This window comes from Rattus norvegicus, chromosome 18 (genome assembly GCF_036323735.1).
Source record: "Rattus norvegicus strain BN/NHsdMcwi chromosome 18, GRCr8, whole genome shotgun sequence".
In the NCBI taxonomy this organism is placed as follows: Eukaryota; Metazoa; Chordata; class Mammalia; order Rodentia; family Muridae; genus Rattus; species Rattus norvegicus.
In genome coordinates this window covers 14,285,095-14,307,132 of record NC_086036.1, presented here as the reverse complement: position 1 = coordinate 14,307,132, position 22,038 = coordinate 14,285,095, and the positions used below count along the sequence as shown (strand labels likewise).

General features: G+C 38.0%; 1 protein-coding gene and 1 non-coding gene across 11 annotated transcripts in view; both read left to right on the top strand.

Moving 5' to 3' along the window:
• The window catches only part of Nol4 (nucleolar protein 4), a 362,395-nt gene that overhangs the window by 262,565 nt on the left and 77,792 nt on the right, over positions 1–22,038 (top strand). For 5 of the 10 annotated variants that reach the window (NM_001415694.1, XM_017600973.3, XM_039096915.2 and 2 more), the window contains 2 exons: positions 16,618–16,797; positions 17,605–17,796. In NM_001415694.1, coding sequence (NP_001402623.1) covers positions 16,618–16,797; positions 17,605–17,796 — 372 coding nt within the window. The remainder of the gene's footprint in view (positions 1–16,617; positions 16,798–17,604; positions 17,797–22,038) is intronic. The other 5 variants (XM_039096914.2, XM_039096918.2, XM_063277444.1 and 2 more) reach the window with 1 other exon arrangement.
• Positions 2,918–3,101, top strand: LOC120098415 (U2 spliceosomal RNA). Its single transcript, XR_005496583.1, has one exon. It is a non-coding gene; the product is annotated as a U2 spliceosomal RNA (small nuclear RNA).

The window sequence follows — 22,038 nt, the reverse complement described above, 5'->3', positions numbered from 1 at the left end:
CAAAGGCATCCCAATTTAGACCTGTTTCCCTAGATTGGCTCATGCCACATGTTATCTAGAATGACTCCATCCAAATTTTCCAGTTTTATGTCAACTTTCTGTTACCAATGTTACATTTTTTTAACCATATCCAATAACTTAAAAGCCAATAGTCCATAACCAAGGCATGTAGAGAATATTTATACATTTAAAACCAGTCAGAAAACAAAATTGAAGTGGCTACACATATCTTAGCTACAGGTGCAAGGCTCCAAGGGCTGATTGAAACTGCTTTTTTAAGAGAAGCACCTTGTCACTTGCTTAAATCTCCTTGAGATCAGGAATCCAAGTAGGCACACTCAAGCTTATCTTTTTGTTTGATTCTCCTGAATAAATTTTCAGGCGGTCTACCTCTATCAAATCTGATCAGTATGACTCTGTGAGGTTTCCAGAGCCTAGTCACATACCTAGCAATAGCCTCAACTTGAGCCACAACAAAAGCTGCACTGACCCCATTTTTTATCTTTGCCTTCTCTCTGTTCCTTTTATCTCCTTTTCTTTTCTTTTTTTCTTTCGAGACCTTTTCTCCCTCTGACATACTTTCTTGTTGCTCTGCAAGGACCCTCTGACCTGCCCTAACGGCTCTAATGGCTTCCTCACATCGTTTATCCTCTAAGCAGGCAGGGACCATTTGCCAAAGAGGTTTTGGTCCGGGCTTAAGATTGCTGTCAGTGGCTTCTCTATCCCACACAAAGAAAAAAAGAAACAAAATTACCAGCCTTGCCCACAAAGGATCCATAACTTTAGGTTTCTTCACAGTGGCTCTCCACCTAGGCCCATATCTTTCTTCCTCATATATGGCTGCCTCTTCCTCTAATTCCTCCTCCTACGACTCTGACAACTCTTGCTCAGAGTCACTGCCAGCCAGTTCTAAGGCTTCTAATTCTTTTAATGGATACAAAGTATCCTCTCCAGTTGACTTGTACTTCGTCCTCGGGGCATACCTATTTTTTCCTCTGGCAGCGTTTCTTCCGCCTTTTGTATCTCTTTCACTTTTGTTTTAGTAACCTTTTTCTTTTTTGCGTGCTCCTAATTTCTCACTCCGCTCCGTTTCTGACATGCTCTCTTAAATCCAAAAAGGGGCATGCTTCTCGGAAGCCTAATTTCTCACTCTGCTCCGTTTCTGACATGCTCTCTTAAATCCAAAAAGGGGCATGCTTCTCGGAAGCCTGATTTCTCACTCCGCTCCGTTTCTGACATGCTCTCTTAAATCCAAAAAGGGGCATGCCTCTCGGAAGCCTAATTTCTCACTCTGCTCCGTTTCTGACATGCTCTGTTAAATCCAAAAAGGGGCATGCCTCTCGGAAGCCTAATTTCTCACTCTGCTCCGTTTCTGACATGCTCTCTTCCAAAAAGGGGCATGCCTCTCAAAGCTTACCTCTTAATTTACCTTTTCGTAGTTCTGAATCCTCTTCAGCACACTGAAGGGTCCCCTCGGCACTGGCGATGTTGGTTCCGGGTTTCGGCACCACTTGTCGCGCGCCTAATGTCCCGCCAGTAAAAACGACACGTGGCAACAGGATTCTTCTGCGAACAAGCCTTTACTGTGTTACAGCTCTTCTTAGTGTTACAGCTCTCTTAGTGTTACAGCTCTCTTGAACAGGGACCCCGAGCAGCAAAATCGCTTGGCTTATATAGACAACAGTATGCTAATTATCTCTCAGGGATTGGTGGGGCTTGGATCACCCCACTACTTGTCCTCCAGGGATTGGCGGAGAATGAATCACCTCATTAGCATATTAATGGTCAACTAACACCTGGTGCATAAACCGCACATGTGCAGTACCGCTGTTCACCACTAGAGGGAGCCCTAGCAAGGGGACAAGCCTGCACATGCGCAGTAAGTCGTTTATATCCAGACAAGGCTGGATGTTGGCGCCATCTTTGTTTCGCCGCACCGCTCTCTACAACAACCCATCTGCATTCCATAGACAGTAAATATTACAGTGAGCTTACGTGGATATTCCTGGTAGCTCTTGTTGGGTCATTCACTAGTTACAAAATCTACTCAATTTTTTTTTTTGATGTGATAGTGTAACTACGTAAAGCCCCATTGATATGAGATGAACTTATATTACTCATTGGCTGATTGATGGCCAAACATCTTCATTTTTCAGTTTGGAGAAATTGTGTATAGAAGGATGAACAGATGGCTCAATGGTTAAGAAAAAGGACTTGTTACTCTTCCAGTGGATATGAGGTCAGTTCCTAACACCCCACATCTGATGGCTCAAACTCCCTATGACTTAAACTCTAGGATATCTCATGCTGTCTTTGACCCCTGCACACATGTGGCTTCCAAGTGCATATACTCAAACACATAGACATACAGACACACACAGACACACACAAGTGCATCATGCATGCATTAACACATACAAATTTTTAAGCTTTGAAAGACATTGTAAGCTATGAGTTTCTGATATTTTTCCTGCCAATTAAGTAATGAGTCTGCTCATCTCACGAAGATACACTAATAGGCTCAAGCATATTCTATCAGTGTCATCAATTAGTGTGTACTATAAATTCTGGATAATTTCCCTATTGATTTCACCCATAGGTATGAAACAATCATAGAGTACTTTTCAAAATTTTGAATGGTTGTTTGGGCCTCTTGTTTATTGCTTTGTGAGATAGGATATTGCTATGTACCATGGGATGATCTTGTTATGCAGCATGGGCTGGGATTTAATTCATATTAATACCCCAAATTCAGAATGCTAAGTACTAGGGTTACAGACCTCTATCGCCAAAGACAACTGTGCTCTTTATCCTTTTGCACAGTTGCATTAGGAAACATGTATGTGTTGAATGTAATGATTTTCTGATTTTCCTTTCCCATACCATGGATAGGTATGTGGTTAGAAATGGTATGTAAATCGCTTCTCGGCCTTTTGGCTAAGATCAAGTGTAGAAATGGTATGTAAATCCAGGTTATTAACTTGAACAGGAACATCATATTCCTTCATTTTCTTCAAATTCTGTAATTACCAAAGAATGCTTCTTGCATTTTGTTAGTTAATAGTAAATCTGATGTCTGTGACTGAAATGGCTAAAAGAGGTTCTGAACGTACTTGAGGATCTGCTCCACACAGACCATCTTCTATGAAGTCCTAGGCCTTCTTTGTAGGTTTGGATTTTTCCTCTGATGAGTTGACTTTTCCTAAAGTGATCAAGAATTGATCAAGTTTCAGGTATCACTTTCTCTTGAATGTTTTATGCCTCAGACACCTGCTAAGACTCTGGTGCTCACAACTCCAGAGTAATTGAAAGGAAAGGCACAGCAATAATAATAATCATTTCAGCTTTGATAAATCCTAAATACATGTATTTTCATGTGTTTGCATAGCATTGTTGGGCTTACCCTATAGGAGCAAAAGCAAGGAATTGCTGAGAAGAGCTTTGGAGACTCAAGGGGAGCCATAAGATCAAAAGCCCACCCTAGTGTATTTGACAATTATAAAGGAAGGGTTCTCTGGAGCCCTCACAATGTATCGTGCAGACAGCCTCACTGCTTCCTCGCCTCTCCTGGTCAGTTGTTAGGTCTTATATAACCTTAGGAAAGAGGCCCATGACTCCTAAGTTTCAGAGCTTCTAAGTTGTTTACTTCTTGACCCTTTTAAGGGCTGTCTTTTCCTCAGTCTTGCAAGTCTGCGTTCTCTCTCTAGGAGAACATACATTAATTTGGAGGAAACGGCTATCCTACAAAGATGCACCCATTACATGTACAGATAAGTTTATTCTTTTGCTTTGATTAGGGTTCCAAGTATGATTGTAGCGTGACTGGTTTTCTGAGCTAGGTAGATCAGAGGTGGGTAGGGTGTGCAGGTGGTCCAAGCAAAGAAAGGGGCTGAGCCTAGAACTGAAGAAGGCTACAGAAAAAAATGTGGCAAGGATAGAGTGAGGGGGTGGGAGGGGACAATCTATGAGCACCATCACAGGGGATGGTCCATAGCTCCACATCTTTATTTATCTTAGAGGAGTCTTCCAGGTCCTGGAAATGCTCTCATTCCTTGTTTCCCTGCAGCTTCTTCAGCCAACTATCTACACTTTGTACGCTTGAAGATGGGACGCCACTGTATACTTTTGGAAACTGTACAAGGAATACTTGTCTTGTGAACGACAAAACCAAAACCAAACAAAACAAACCGCCACCAACAAAAATCCCACAAAACATAACAAAGCAAACCTCAAATCAGTAATAAACTGTCTGGGATAAGATTTTATCTCTCTTATGGCAAGTCCAAGCAGCAAGGAATGCCTTCTAGTGACTAGCACAACACTCGTGTGCACTGTACTGTGGTGACCTAAGGTATTGCTGCTGAGGGAACAACGGAGCACAGGATTGAGGAACTCCTTACACTCTCTTTAAAACCGCTCATAAGTCTTCTGCTATTTCACAGTTAAAATTATAATTTGAAAATATGCAGGAAGTTCAGGGTGGTGCTGCCATGATTAGCAGGATCTACGTTCCCTCCACTGAAGTGTATATATCTTTCAAACATAGTTACCACTTCATGATCCAAGGTAACTTCTCAAGCTCTACTCACCCACTTTCACCCAGTCAGCAGGAAGTAGGAAGCAAGGAAAGGTGTGTTTGTTAATTAAGGATGCACAGTAAATAATTACTTAGAACGTTTGGCTCTAACTTAGTCACAAGACTGTACTTAGTGTACTAGGCAGTTTTTTTTTCCCCCGGAGCTGGGGATCGAACCCAGGGCCTTGCGCTTCCTAGGCAAGCGCTCTACCACTGAGCTAAATCCCCAACCCCGTACTAGGCAGTTTTATGTCAACTTGATACAAGCTAGAGTTATCTGAATGGAGAGAACCTCAATTGAGAAAATCTGGTTGTAGGCAAGCCTGTAGGATATTTTCTTTACATTTTTATTTATGCTTTAATCTGTTTTTATAGTTCAAACTTTGTCTCCCTTCAGGTCCACCCTCTGACTGTACCACATCCCACACCTCATCCTACCATCTCCAAGAGGATGTCCCGACTCTCCCACCCCTTAGTCCTCCCCACTCCCTGGGGCCACAAGTAGAAATGTGTTCTGGTAGTGGGTTTGTAACCTTAACAGCTCTAGGCAACATCAGTTTTGCTTGTTTGTTTTGACCTTACTTATCAATGCATGGTGGTGTCTTATAAGTTTAAGTAGATATTCCTAATGGGAAGTTTTGTTACTCTAGCTTCCTTTGGTAACGAAGCTTAAAATATCTGCTGGCAAATTTTGTTAAGTTCGATCCTGCTACTGTTCAATCTCTCTCTCTCTTTCTCTCTCTCTCTCTCTCTCTCTCTCTCTCTCTCTCTCTCTCTCTCTTTCTCCCTGTCTGTCTCTGTCACATAAAAAAATAAAAAGTAAACAACCCCCCCCAGTAAAACAAACAAAAAAAGAAACAAGCAAACAAACAAAAACCCAAGGATAATGAAAAGCCCAGAAAACATGTAGTTTCTGTTAGGTTCATCAATTCTCTGGATACAAGTTTTCTTCATGTATGACTGATAGACCCAGTTACACTCTATTAGAAAAAACATATGTAACCTAGAATTAGCTTTCATTATGTCTTTTGTCCCATGTCTTTTTTTAAAAACGTACTACAAACTTCTTTTAGAATAAATATATGACTATTTTTTCTTTTAAGCTATAGCCCGAAGTTATTGTGGAAGGCTAGTGAGATATGCTTTCATTCTTTTTTATTCCTACAATCAAAGTATCTGACACGACTCTAAGGGAAGACATGATGGAGAAACTCTACACCTAATGATAGACAGGAAATAGCGAAAAGGACAGGAAAAGAGCCAAGGACGAGACCCACCCCCATTTACCTACTTGCTCCTCTATGTGCCACCTCCTAGAGTTTCCTCAGCCTACTAACATATCATTAGCTAAGAGGCAAACATTCTACATACACATCTCTGAAGGGTATTTCATATCCAATATAGAAAATATTAGAAACAATTTAGCCATTCATCCTAGGAAATCTACTTCAGCGCGATAACCCAATAACATTACTCTGTTTAAAAAACATGGAAGGATAGTAGAGTTAGATATTATGTCTTCACTTACTAGGTGTAAATCTTCTATGATACAGTATATTCTGTTCTTCTAATTAGTGGTAAAAACAGTGTCATTGGTGATAACTATAACTGGAAACTTCACATATACATACCCTGGTAGATCCATTCTCTTATTAATATTGTAACTGAGGGCTGGAGCAGTGAATCAGCAGTTAATATTCATTCTCCTGTTCCTATCAGAAGGTTCACTCCAACCTGGATGTTCCAGGGTGTCTGACTCTCTCTTCTGATCTCTACAGGCACCCTCACTGTGTGCTATACACAGAAATAAAAATTAAATAAAATAATTTTATTAAATTAAAATATTTTACAGCATTAAATTAAATTATTAAATCATTTAAATTTAAAATTCTATTTATTGAAATTAAAATTAAAGAAAACAAATGCATTATGGGTCTTGTAGTTGGTCCAGTGGTGAAGAATACTAAGTACTTTTTCTGTGGACATGGATTCAATTCTGTCACTCACATATTGACTTATGGCTATCTGTAACTTCAATTCTAGGAGATTCAAACCCTCTTCTAGGTTCTATGGATACCAGACAAGCACATGATGCAAAGACACATGTGTAGGTAAAAGACTCATGTACATATAATATGACTTTTGAATTTAAAGAGCACGAATCATAGACATTTGGAATTGAAATATAATTTAAATGTCATTTCTAGCATGAATTTTTCCAATTTTATATAATAAAAATAAAATTTTTGAGAATTTGGATATATGTCAAATCTTTTTTCAATTTATTTTTTGATAGGATTTTAAAATTTACATTTCAAATGCTATCCCCTTTCCCTATTTTTCATCCATAAGCCCCGTATCCCATTCCCCTTCCCCTTCCTCTATGAATGTCTTCCCCCACATATACCCCCACCACTTCCCGCCTTCCCACCCTGACATTCCCCTACACTGGGGGTTCAGCCTTGGTAGGACCAAGGGCTTCTTCTTTCATTGGTGCCCAACAAGGCCATCCTATGTTACATATGCAACTGGAGCCATGAGTTTGTCCATGTGTACTCATTGTATGGTGGTTTGGTCCCTGGAAGCTCTTGTTGGTTGGTATTGTTCTTATGGAGTTTCAAAGGCCATAGATCAATAAGACAGTGTTTCCTTAGGGGTAAGAAATCACAATTAATTATGGTTTTATTGTAGCATCACCCTAGGAAACACCTTAAAATCTATTTGGAATTGAGAAAGCAAGAGATATCAAAAATGAAACAAAACTGATAAAATCTTTATGAATGTATAAATGCTAATTTAGACTTTTTCAATCATTCCAGGTATATTTTAAATGTTAATTTCCCTCTTAGGTTTTTAAATATTGTCTTGAGTTGTTGATTTTCATCATTTAAAATAAACATTAATTCCTGGTTCAGAAAAAAAAAATAATGTCTAAACACTTAATGGCTAAGACATGAAAAGATTCTCTAAGTTGGCAAAACCAAAAAACAATTACCTAGTTTTGCAATAAAATGCTGAAAAAAAATAGTCAAAGCCATCCTTCGTGAATGACATGCTCATAAGGCAGGAGTGAGACTGAATCGTCTTCTATTTCTCCATACACTGTATTAAAACCGTCCCATGGGGGCTGGAGAGATGGCTCAGAGGTTAAGAGCACCGACTGCTCTTCCAGAGGTCCTGAGTTCAATTCCCAGCAACCACATGGTGGCTCACAACCATCTATGAATAAAATAAATAAATAAAAAAAAAAAACCCGTCTCATGAAAGGGCAAAGGACACATGGCTAAGAAATGTAGGCAAACGCACTGGCAGGGCTGGATCAGGGAGCACCTGGATTTGTAAACTATTCCAGGTGTATGTTTATTTAATTGTACTCATAACTTTTAAATGCTGGCATCAGTTGTTGTTCTTATTTTAGTTTTGATTTGTCATTTTGAGTTTAGTGTTTCAAAACCTTCCTATCAAAGCCGTATACCTTTTTCACAGCCCCTGTCTCAGAGCCATCCATTCAATCCTGTGCAGTTAGAAAAAGAAGCATGCCTCCTCTCAAAGACGGAAGGAGTGTTCACCAGGATTAATATCGAGTGATCAGCATACAATTCACAAAATAAAAAGCTAGAAGTCTTAAATAGAGACAGTAACACAAAATGGTGATTATGACACTCTATGTTTGTTCACTTCAACTTTTTCCTACTATTTTTGTGGAATCTTTTTTTTTTTTTCTTTTTCTTTTTTTCAGAGCTGGGGACCGAACCCAGGGCCTTGCGTTTGTTAGGCAAGCACTCTACCACTGAGCTAAATCCCCAACCCTCGTGGAATCTTAAAACCAAAATGCAGGCACCCATTTCATCTTACCCCTCAACACTTGTACCTGAACCTCCAGCAAATACAGACAATTTTACATGTTTTCATATGCAAATATTAAGATTTTATAACTATGAAAACTAATGATTTTCTTTTGTTCTAATACCTCATCCATAATAAAGTAGTCTCATTTTTTAAAAAAAGTAATTTCATTTCTGGATTAATTTGACTGAAGTCTGAGCTCTGCTTCCTCTATTCTCTCTTTGATTTCATTTTCTAACATCTCTCATTTCTATGTTTCTGGAACAGTGCTATACACTGTCTTTTATCTTGGATCTCTCTTCCTCTGTGCTGTCTCTTGTTTCTTGTAACTCATTCTACCAGCCACGATTTCTGTGTGGAGAAAGTAGCTCTAGTTTACTGGTTCTGGAATTGGCATGCACATCAGGCTCCTGTAGTAACCATGTTTAAACACACACTGCAGAGCTCAGATGCCCCGTGTCCAATTCCCATATTTCCCGGGATCGGAGCTGAGCAATTGTGTAACTTACAGTCCTCCTATGATATGGCTGCAACTAGTTCAACAGGCACACTTTAAAAATTGAGGTTCTGTGTTTACTCAATTGAATAATTAGTTTCTTGGTAGACTTAGGTTTTTCATTGTTGTTGGGTGTTTTATCCAAAAATACACATCTTCAAGTGATATATGACTTTCAGTGATGCTGAGACTTCAAGCTTATTATATAGTAATTGCTTAACATTTTGATCAATTCTGTTACCTTTTAAAACATGTTGAAACATGAACTTACATTATCTGTACAAGTCCAAAGTAAAAGCAATTGCTCACCAGGTTAGCATTTTCCCCACTTGTACTGTGTGCTGAGTACTGTTCAACCATACAAAGATGAGAGAGACATGGTGTGTAAATGACTTCGTTCTGACTTAACTCCTTATCTGTGTAGAAAAGAGCCACATTCCCAGATGTTCTTTCTTGTTCATTCTTGAGGCAGCAGTGGGGCTAAGACTCCTTCTTATGAGATATTTAGGGTTACTGTTTAATAGTAAAACATTTAATTATATTAAGTCTAAGTGACTTTGCTACTGTAGACCTGCCTGTGTCCCTTTGAGGCAAGAGACTGTCTAGCACCCCATCATAAAACAGTGGTGGATTAAGTAAGTAGCCTTTGTTCTATCTCCTCAGGATCTACATGCCTCTAACTCCCAGTCTGCTAGCTGAAGATGCAGGAAGAAAAAGGAACACATTGAAATGTGATTTTTAACCTTTATTTCTAAGTTCCTCAGTTCTCCAAAAAGTTTCTACAAAAGTTCTCCTCCAAAAAGTTCTCTCTAAAACATTTTCTCTATTTTCTTCTAATGTCCTTCTTTCCTCCTTCTGTGGCATCACAATCATACCCTTATACTCGATATTGTCACTCCCAATGCTGTGCCTTCCTTCTAAGTTCTTCTTGAGTTCAGTTCTGCTTTAAAAAGTTATCCTTTTCTCTTTTTCCTCAGCATTTATGCATCTTTCAGACTACATGATCACATGGTAAAAAGTTCTCCACAAGTTTACACATGTGTTCTTAGTTGCAGATGCCTGCTTGCTATCTCAGAAGCAATTAACAGATGACACTTGAAAACTGACAGACTTCTCATTGCCATTTTGATGATCAGAGAGAAATTAATATCAGTCCTAGTATAAAAGAGCTTGATAATTACTAATATGATTTTAGGAATTCTTGTATGATCATAGTTGGGAATTAATAAGTCATCTATTTTTCTATATAGCATCACTGCAACACAGTACATCTTCACTGTTCTGTAGAAATCTGCTCAAAAGGATGCACTAATACCTAGTGGTATTAATCATATTAATAGCAGGAATTTTTCCTAAAATGAAATTCTCCTCGGCCTTGCCTAAAGGAGCAAATTTGTCGGTTTTTTTTTAATTCGTGGTGGAACCATCTCAGGAAGACTATCTGCTATTTTTTAACTTCTCCTTCCTGGATCCTGGCACCACGTTCATAGCTAGTTTTTATTGTTACGTGGACACACCAGGAACACAGAACCTTAACTAAAGAGTTGCCTCCATCCAATTATCCCTTGGCAATGCCTATGAGGCATTTTTGTTGTTGTTGTTTTTGTTTTGTCATTGATGTAGAATTGCCCACTGTAGACTATGCTATCCTGACACAGGTGGCCCTGTGCTGTGTAAGAATGTAGGATTAGTAAGCCAGTAAGTGGTATCCTCCATGGTCTGAATTTTATTTCTGCCTACAGATTTTTACCTTAAGCCTCCTCCCTGGCTTCCCTGGAGATAGACTTTAACTTGAAGGCCAGATAAACCCTTTCTTCTCAGGGTGCTTTGTGTCATGGTGTTATTCACAGCAGCATAGAGCAGACCACAGCAGTCACATTGTTGATTTGCATAATGTTCAATGCTCTATCAGAGTTATGCATGGCACATCATGGATCTGTGGACATCTGGCACTTAATTTTAATGTACTTCCTTATGTAGACATTTCTCAGTTTCCCAATTTTTTCATTGATTGCATAGCTCAGAAAATACATATCTAGTCAAGTCTCATCCCAAGCAGGAGGGCATTGTTGTCCTACTTTCCCTGGGCTTTTGCTATAGTGGGAGCAAAGAGGTAAAAAACACAATGGAGATGCTTCAAAGTCCATCCCTGGTGGTACTATGAGAGCAGGATATCTTGCCAAAGCAAAGTGCAATTGTTTTCCCAGAAAGTCTTTGCTGACTGGAGCCAGACACAGGGCAAAAGCAACAGACTATACCTAAAGCTGTGATCTTGCCTTATCCACTTAAACTAACATCTTTATTTTGAGAAAACCAGGTATGCCTATTTTCTTGAATTATATTTCTTAGTAGATTTTGATTTCTTATACCTTCATTTAAACTTTATATATTTTGGAGAGGTAAGGTAGCTTTTGAAATTGAAGTTTTATGAAGCAAATGGCTATCATATTTTTGAGTTATTTGTTGATCGGTATGATTTTTACTGCATCAGACCATGAGGCCAGTCCAGTTTACTCATGTCCTCATTCTGCAAAGTGAAATAGTTCTGTAGAAGGAAGGAAAGTAACAGCAAATTTAAACACCAATATGAGGAAAATATATCTTAGGTGCTGTGAAGGAAAAAACATAGAGGGGATCATGTTTTTGTTGAAGGAAAATGGGGATTGATGTATCCAGTAGGCTTTGTGGGAGTTGATGATTTCAACACTGATGCCAACAGAATATGAGATCTCAGAATACAGTGGATTTAATCTGATTTGCCACAACTGTTGAATCCTCCACAAAGAGAGGCAAGAATGTATATTCCAAAAATAGAACTCTGAGGTATCAGAGATTTGGTTTGTTGCCATCAGGCCCGATAGTTCATCAAGCTTTAAAGCCACTATGTGTTCAAGTCTGGAGGCTTGGGCTGTATCTCAAGTGTCTAATTCTATACTTCCTTCCCCATTCCAGGGGTGCATAGCAGACAACTAAGACTTCATGCCTTGTACCATATGTAGAAAAGCTGAACTTGCTGAATTATTTGATTCAGGCAAATACATTATAACATTTTTCAAATCTTGCACAGTACAAGCTAACACATATTATCCTCAATATATTTAAAGGGAAACCTTTCAAACTTACTGAACCTATCTTTTATTATATTAGGTAATTCAATATTGCCAATAATTCAAACCACAAAATGTGCTCATTTTTAAAGCTTAATGCCTCCATTGGAGTGCCTGATTTGGCTGCAGTGTGTCTCTGCTAACGGCTCAGTTACATTTTAGTGTAATCTTTGTCCTACCTCACGAACAAGTCATCATTGTCAAGAAATTAAAGGGACATTGACCCTTTAAGATCACCTATGGTAGAGATCACTCATTTTTTTCCTAGCTAACAGATTTGAGAAAAGTTGATCATCTTTTCCATGATGCTATTATCTGCTTAGCAGCGTCCTTTTATGTGTTTAGATTATCATGGGTCCAATCTATACTGTTAACCTGGCCTTACACTAACTGATTTCTGTGCCACTCTAGACTTCTATTAAGAAAACTGAATTTTAAATAAGATACAAAAGAAGTTTGGAGTGGATGGAGTATCCAAGGTGTCACATGGTGGAAAGGTCTAGATCAGTAGTTTTAAACCTTCCAAATGCTGTGACCTTTTAACACAGTTCTTTAGATGGTAACCCCCAACCATTACATTTTTTGCTACTACTTTATAACTAAATTTGTTACCATAATCAATGAATTGTAATATGAATATCTGGTATGCAGGATATCTGATATGCAACCACTGTTGAAAGTGTCATTTAACACTCAGAGGGATTGAAACTCTGAAATTGAGAACCACTAGTCTAGGGCTTAATTTGAGGCACAGTTGAACTTGATTCACAAGTCTTACCAAGATTTCTTCTGGCCATGCAGTTATGCTGTATTCTGCCTACTGCCAAGCTAAGCTCCATTAATGAAAACACTAAGATGAAAATATATGCCTTTGAAAGGAGGTTTTTGATCTGAAGTGTTTCATCTATTGATTTTGAGCCTTTCAAAAAGGCAAAGTTATGAGATCAGAAATAAATAAGAGCTACCACAGTGCCTACGGCAGTCTCGAACACCAGGGTATCTGTTTGTGAAATTGCCTTGATTGCTCATTTACATATATCTCTTTGTTGCTTGTGCCACTCATTCTGATTTTAGAACCAAACATTCTCTCCTCTCTCCAAATCCCATGATCCCTTGCTCTGAAATCTCTTTAATTAGTTCTACCCTACCAGGTAGAACCTGATTGGCCTGTACTTTTCTATTACTTTTGACAATTTGCAGAGCCATAACTGAATAAATTAATAATGTGTATAGCACATTTTATTAGAGTTCTCAAAAGAAACAAAATCAGTAATATTAGGAAAATGGAAAGGATATATATATAGAGAGAGAGGGAGAGAGGGAGAGAGGGAGAGAGAAAGGGAGGAACGAAGGAAAGGGGAAGAACAGAGAAGAGAGAGGTGAGATGATAGACAGATACATGAGTTAATGATTTTTGGGAACCAAGAAGGTCCACATTCTTTCCTTTGAAAGCCACACAACTAGGAAAGCCATTTGTAGTGATGTAAATTTAAAAGTTGGTAAACCCATGGAATAAGTCTCACTTTGCCTTCACTCAAGCTGTCAGACACAGTGAGTAGGATTATCCCTGTTTCTCTTCCAGTTTGCCCATTGTGCCCCCTAAGGCATTAAATGTTGTCCACCCACTGTGGGGAGGAAATCTACATTGTTGAGACCACTAGTTAAAATATTATCCTCATATATAAACCTCTTAGAAGACAGACATGTGCATTATATTTAATCAAATACTCAACCAATTTGTTATCCACATGACACATGAAATTAACCTACAGACATATTGGAATTATGCAGTATTCTTGTGACCATGTCTATGTTATTCAGTAATTTTTATAAATTTGAATTTTAAATTTAACTTCACTGTGTATGTTTCTATGTGTATGTATGTTTGCATCTGTGTGCTATATAGTGTGAATATGGAAATTAGAAAGCAACATGAAGAGTCTTGCTTGATTCTGCCAACCTGTAGGTTCTGGAACTCAGTCAGGTTTCCAGGCCTAGCAACAGGAACCCTTACCTGCCAAACCATTTTGCCAGTACAAATCAATCCATTTATAATAGCTCTATAGAAATGTGCTAATGCTAGTTCTCCTGCACAATTCAGTCATATCAATAGTGGGGCAGCATGAGAAGTCCCATGCATCATCTCCAACCCACACAAAACACATCATATACACCAGGTCTCAGATTCTCTGAGAGTTTGTTCACTTTAATATCTTAAACTGAATTGATAACGATGTATTAAAAGGTGGAATGGGTTTCCTGTCACATCTGAGAGGAATTCCCTTTAGAAGCTGGCATTGAGAAATGCATTGCCTCATTAGTTGATTCCCCCCACATTGTAAATAAGTAGCCATTTCATAGATACCACACACACATAGTTTCTGAGTGAAGTACACTGTAAGAATAAAATACAATTAAGAGAATAAACAATTACTGAACAATTTTTTAAAATGAGAGCAATAGATAAAAAAACACAGTTTTTGTTTTCATTGCCCAAATACCTGTGTGAATAATTTCTTCCCTCAATAAACATTTCTCAAGCATCTGTTTAATAATAATGAGCTTTGATTTTTGTCTCAGGTATCATTCTAAGCCTTACTTACACGTATGACTGAAATGAAGCCTGGGTGAAATAATTAAGTAACTTTTTCAATGTTCACAGATAGCAAATGAAGTAGGGATTTGAATCCAAGCAATATCACTTCAAATTGATTATCTTAAGTATATCTTAACTGTAAGGTATGTGAGTGCATGGGCGCATGCATGCGTGCGTGCGTGCGTGCGTGTGTGTGTGTGTGTGTGTGTGTGCGCGCACGCGCTCAAACCCCTTCAATACCAGTGTCTCAGGAACGAAACCTAATTGGTCTTGAATGATGATAATGCCATCACTTTCCTGTATTCAAGTGAAACAGCGAAGTATATTCAACACCAATAAATTATTTAATAACTTAAAGTATCTTTTATGTGGGATTTCTACTGAGGGTTTCTAAATCACAGACTCCTATTGTGAAAGAAAATAGAAGTATGCCGAGTTTCTTTAGGAAGAAGATTGCTGAAAGAACTTGTTTTCTGTTGTTGTTTGGTTTTAACATTAATACATATGATAGATAAAATAAAAGTATTTTTTGTTATTTCTTAGGAGTAATGAAGAAGGGGGAAGAGAGAGGAGACGATGTGTGTTGAGGTGTGAGCCTCTTCTAAAGGTTTTTGCTTCAGGCAGAGCTGAGTTTAAACATATTCCATTGTCTTGATGGTACAAGTTTGTTTAGCTGTTTGTACGTTATTTCTTTGTGTGAAGACTTGGGATGATGGTAGCTCCTCATTGGATAGTTGTAAGCACAAAGGCTTAACTACACTAGTTATAAATACTAGTTTCTTCTCGTTGTCATGTATTGAAATTTTACTATTTGTTTTATGGTATCTTTGAAAATCTGTTTGTCAATAATAAAAACAACTGCAGAAAGGTCATCTTTAAATTCTCTTACATCTTTGCTCAGTAATTCAATAGGTTTTGGCAACTGCCTGTATTAATGGGACCATAAAACCTAATCTGTTGTTAAGTTGCTTTGTGTCCAATTAAGCTCTTTATCACAACATGCACTCAGATTTTCATTCAGGTCAGTTCTCCTAAATTAACTCTCAAATTGGTCACTAGATTCTATAACAAAATATATGATTATATATCAAATTTAAATATCTCCAGTTACAAATAATCTAAATCAGTTTACTTGGTGTAGAGTAATATCATTTACATATGGATACATGTGTGCTCTAACCAACCAATGATTTTCCTCTACAGAGGTCATAAATTGTTAATATGTGAGAATGAATTTTAAATATTTAATTTTTCACATTATTAATTATTTATGTTGAAATATGCAGTACATCTAGCTAATCATCTGGCTTTAAATTTACCCTGTCCTTAATACATGCTAAAGTACAGACACAATTAATGTATCAGCCAGGAAGAAGCATCACATATTTCTATTATGTGCAAATCAGATGCTATTTTAGATCATCTCATAGATAACTTATAAATCTAATTTAAAGTATCAAATAATTAATCCCCCTATTCTCAGTAATATTTTTATAATATTTTCTGGGAAAATTAAATATCCTTATTCTTCATTTTCCATTCTATACAAAGAAAATTAATAAAAGCAGACTGGCTACACACTGAAGTCATATCTACCTCCAACAGTATGACTCAATATTTCCCTAGTCAATTAACCACAGACTGCTCCTTTTATTAATATAAATATCGAGTAGAAGCAGTAATTACTCTTGAATTGCTAAGTTCACTAAAACTTTTCTGCAGAAATGGAATTGCTCTGTATATATATATATATATATATATATATATATATATATATATATATATATATACATGCTCTTGAAATTTTATTAGTGTGATATAGGAAATGAACTCTAAATCTATTCCAATTAACAGAGATCAAAAATTTAAGACTCCACCAATCTAGAGTTACCAACTATGCTTTTAGAAAAACCATTGGAGTGAAAACTAAAGCATGTAATGACAGTTTGGGCAGAGGCTTAAAAAGGGACAATCAATGTCACCTCTGTCTTTTCAGTCTCCAGCCCACAGCTACTCCAGCTATGACTCTGGCAAAAATGAGGGTGTCGATCGAGGCGCAGAGGACCTGTCCCTCAGCAGGGGAGACGAAGACGAAGATGAACATGACGAGCATGAGGATTCTGAGAAGGTGAACGAGAGCGATGGCGTAGAAGCTGAGAGGCTGAAAGCTTTCAACGTGAGTCCCCCCCACATTGTGTGGCTATGCTTTGACCACTTCACATTCATGCTGTTGTTTGTTGGTCAGTGTGAATATTTTAGAACCATGTTTGTTTAATTTTCAGAAGGATTTTAAAAGTACATGAAACACCCTTTGCCAAGCAGACACCAGAATTGCTGTTTTGTTTAGAATTTTAAAGCCAAATGGGTGCTGAGGACTGGAATTGTGTTTTGTGAGTATGCATGTCTGCTTAGGTTACTGGGGGCTCAGCTTAGTCCTCTGATGGTTATGCCTGTCTGTCATCAGTGATTTCCTTTGCTTTCTTAATTGTGCATGACAAAATAGTCAACGTTTGCTCTCCGAGATGAGACCACTGTGCAGTGTTGCTGTGTCTCAGTCCCATTTATCATTAAAAGTGACCGTAATGAGTGCTTAGCTGTCCTGGTTCTACTGTTATTTTCTGATTTGTTTATTCTTTTCTGTTTGTCTGTCTGCTTTCCTCTTTCCTATCCTTCTCCCTTCCTCTCTCTCTCTCTCTCTCTCTCTCTCTCTCTCTCTCTCTCTCTCTGTATGTATATATATATACATATATGCATATATATGTATATATATATATACTTAATTCAACCATTTAGAAAATCTTTAAAAGAGTGTTTGCTTAAATTTTCTGGCTTTCCATTTGCAAAATTCTCCAGTGCATAAACCAGAAAAAAGAAAAGAGTCATTGTCCTCTCGGTAATCAATCCTCTCGGTCATCAAGAAAGGAAGCTAGGAACAGAAGAGAGCAGTCCTCCAAACCCTTCTCTGTCTCCCTCTTGCCAACAGATGTTTGTCAGGCTGTTTGTAGATGAAAACTTGGACCGAATGGTCCCAATCTCTAAGCAGCCCAAAGAAAAGATCCAGGCTATCATTGACTCATGCAGGCGACAGTTCCCTGAGTATCAAGAGCGCGCCAGAAAGCGTATCCGTACTTACCTCAAGTCCTGCAGGCGGATGAAGAGAAGTGGTTTTGAGATGGTGAGTTCTAAACCGAACACAGCCCTAGATTCCATCCGAACCCCACATGTAAACCATGACACTATTTTGTTTCCGTCTTAGTGTCTTTATGTTTATTTTTCCATAACGTCAGGTCAGAGGGGGACTCATTTGCTTGCGTTTATTCTCCCTTTCTTTTCCATCTTCCCCAAGCATTTATTCCCTCACAGAACCATGTGAGCACATTTCACAGACAATAAGGATACCACGAGAGAAAAATCAGGGAGAAGCCAACTGTCACATGTCATCCATGTTCGTTTTCTTTCTGTCACTACTGATGTGAATGTGAGGCTAACGAGTCCTGAATTGAAGGCGCAGTAGCTGCTTTTCGCATGTGAGAATGGCTTTCTAATGAATGTAAGGAAATGGGCTTATCTGCTGTCTAACAACTGGTAAGCCTCGAAAACTAAGGTGGGGAATGAAAGTCCTTAGGTAAAAATTAAGCCTTCTTGCCTTAGGTATATTAACACTATGTAGGCTGTGTACCTTTCTATTCTGTTGTGCTTTGTAGAAGATAAGTTTACCTGACATTGACTACTTTGGAGTAGAAACTGGGAATCAAACTATTGTGAATTTCTACTGTTGTTTTAGCTACATAAATCCAATGAACATTGACAATACATGCTTGATGTTTTTCACATTCCAAATGATACATGTGTGTGTTTACACATATGCTCGATGTTTTATTCCTTTCAGCAGTTATGGAAGCTCTAACCCAGGACTCTACACACTAGTAGGCAATCAAATGCTTTACCAATAGCTATAACTCCTGCTTTAGAGGGATTTAATAAACTTTCTGACCATTTTGTTTTCTCTCCTCATACCTGAAAGGCTAAATAAAGTCTAGATCACTAGTGTTTGTGATCTGTCCTGGCTACTTCAGTGTGATTGGTAGAAGTTACTTAAAGATGAGGTTTCAACATATGCCTTTATACTTTGAATTTCATGGAGGCAAAAGTCTATAAAATGAATGATAGTATCAAAAAATTCCACCTCTTGTCAATTTTTGTATTGTTTTCCAACATGGAGATGGTTCCTGTACTATAGAGCATACATTGAGAGCCTGCTCGTGGGTCCTGCATCTCCTGCCTTTGGGTATCTGATTTATGTATGTCCCTCTCCTTCCTGGGCTCAACCTATCCTCTGCAGAACACAACCACCCCATTTCATAGCTCTGGGAGAATTCCCATCTGCTAGCACAGATAGTATTTTCTGGAAACCATTGCAAGTCATTTCCAGCACAAAATAAGCTTTGAAAGGACCCATAATAAGAAAATGTTATCATATATTATGAGTTTGTCACCCGAAGAAGAGTTTCCTGTGCTGCATTCATTGAGCAAGTGCAGAGCCTTTCAAAATACGTATGTAGTCCCTAGGATATCTATGTTGAATTTAACCAGAGAAATGGTAGAGCTGAGTGACCAGATTTAGATAATACAGGTGATTTAATGCAAGACAGAACAAGAGAATCGCTGGAAGAACATGAACTAGTTTCCCTTTTGTAGGTTATGTAATTATTATAATTGGAATAATAGGAGACAGTTAAAGGACAAAACTGATCTTATCTCACAGACCTAATGTTCTTTTTTTTTTCCAGAGCTGGGGACCGAACCCAGGGCCTTGCGCTTGCTAGGCAAGCGCTCTACCACTGAGCTAAATCTCCAACCCCAAGACCTAATGTTTTAATGTTGACATCAGATTTAAGGCCACTGAAGAGTTGGTATAAATTTTCAGTGGCTGGGCTGAAGAGGTGGCTTTACCCCCTCAGGCTAGGCTCTTGAAATTTCCATGTTCATGAAAGCATAACTTAGGCTATACTGCACATATTTTCTTTTAATAAAATGAAGATAGTATCATATATCAATATTATTTTTGCAAGTATCTGACACTACTCATCTTTCAATGAGATTTAGAAATTTCAACCTTCAGTAAGATTTATCATATTTTTCATGGTATGCAGCTCACAGTAATCATTTTTGAAAGAAATCATTACTGAATTATGTTTTCTAAAATTTATCTCAGACATTGAAAGATTTAAAATATCATTGTCATTTTATTAATTGTATTTATTCACTTGGGTTCAACTGTCTATATGCTAGACATTTTTGTGATGTATAGAAGAAAAAGGTCAATTAATACAAAGTGAGTAAGTTTTACAGACAAATTTAAACATGCTACAAATAAATGACACTTTTAATATTTTCCACTTATTCATTTGTTCATTTATTCAGTGTGTATCATGTAAATAGCACTTCACAGGTAACAGTGAAAAATATAAGACACATCTGATTCATTGTTACTGAGGAAAGAGTACCATTTTCTGGTCATCATGAATTATTGAGATACAACCCCTTGTCTGACATGAAGTGCTCAAATGGAAATGGAATGGTCCATTGTAGCTACATTAAAGATGTAGATAAAAATGATACTGTAATGTAAGCATCTCTGCCCTTTCTGTTGCTACACCCTCCCTATGAACACCCCCTTGGAAGTGAGAAGCGTGTTCTTCAATAGGCGTGCTTGAGTAGTCCTTCAGCTTCTATACAGGCTTTCCTTAATATGGAATTGTTACTAGGATTTTGTTCCTTTTTAAAGTCATCGCTACATGACAGAATGAAAGAAATGAAAGAGAGGAGGAGGAGTGGCTAGTGCAGAGTATAAGTATAAACTAGCCATGTCCTAACTTTTAAACATAGAAGATGGCCACCAGGGTTTTAAAATTCAAAACATTAAATCAAAATGCTTTCTTCTGTTCTTAAGTTTTCTGATGAGACAACGAAATGCAGTGATTTTCAGAATGAGTGTATTTTCATGTGCAAAATGTTCTCTAAAACAAGTTGTCATTTATAAAAGGCAACTGCAAAGTGTGGGCTTATTTTGTAGGAGATTGTTCGCCAATCAGGAAGCTCAGATCTACCTACTTGGGGTCCCTGACACCAGAAAACCCCACAAGTAGACGGAAACCCAAAAGTGCTAGATTATGTGTTTCCGACTGATTTTATGAAATTCAAAGTGATATTACTGTGCTTTATCACACACATATAACTGAGGGACGTAGTGCTCATGTTCCTTTTCTACCACTGTCTATACAAGCTCTAGTCCTGCTTAATGTGCACGTCATTTTTGTTGTCCTTTAATTTCATAAGAGTAACCTATGTAACTGTGGCTGGCTGAACAATTATATACTTAAGCAATGGAAACCTACCAGTGACTCACCATTGAAGACTGTAACTTCTATCCCAGCAGGCATTATGTGACTATAGGTTCTCAGTGAGAGACAGAGTCTAATGAGTAACTCCCCTGCCCATGATAGAATGTTGATGAACCTAATCTTATGTAGATTCCTTGCTGGTACCCATTGAGCCTTTGAGTTCAACGGTCATGTCATATCCAGCAGAGCTCTTTCACAGGACTCTTTGCCACCCTTCATTCCTTATTACACTGTTTCGGCCGCCTCGTCTGTATTGTTCTTTGAACCTTGAGAGAGTAATATCGATGTCCTATCTGGGGCACAGCGCTTAACATTTGCTTATCCTCAGTACCTTCACCAACTGTGAGTCTGTGCACTAATTGTCACACACTGCAAAAGGAGGTGCGTCTGGCCAACCTTTGGATGTAAGAGTGGATTTTAGAAGACTGAAATATGTTCAATTGAATCATTGAACATAATCAACACACACACACACACACACACACACACACACATACACATACAACCACACACACACACACATACACACATACACACATACATATACATACACACATACACATACACATACACACACATACACACACATACACACACATACACACACATACACACATACACACATACACACACACACACACACACACACACACACACATTTTGATTTTATTAGCACTTTCCGGAGTCAGGAAGTTGATTTTTTTTTTTAGTAGAGAAAAAGTTGTGAGACACTCTGCATAGTGTTTCTAACACATGAATAAGAATCTCCGAATAGAGATTCTTTTCTACACATTTTTTTCACCACGTCCTTATCACCAAACACAAACCAGAGCATTCTAAGAGTAAATAGGAGCATTATCAACAGAACTAGAATGTTTAATGAAAAATGAATCTAATAATTTGGATCCAGTGTGCAGTCAGTACTCTCAGAGACTGTAAAAACTCGCTGAGTTAAGCAGCCATTAAATTAAACCTTGGAAAAATATCGTGTGTTAAATTGTTATTGATTCTCC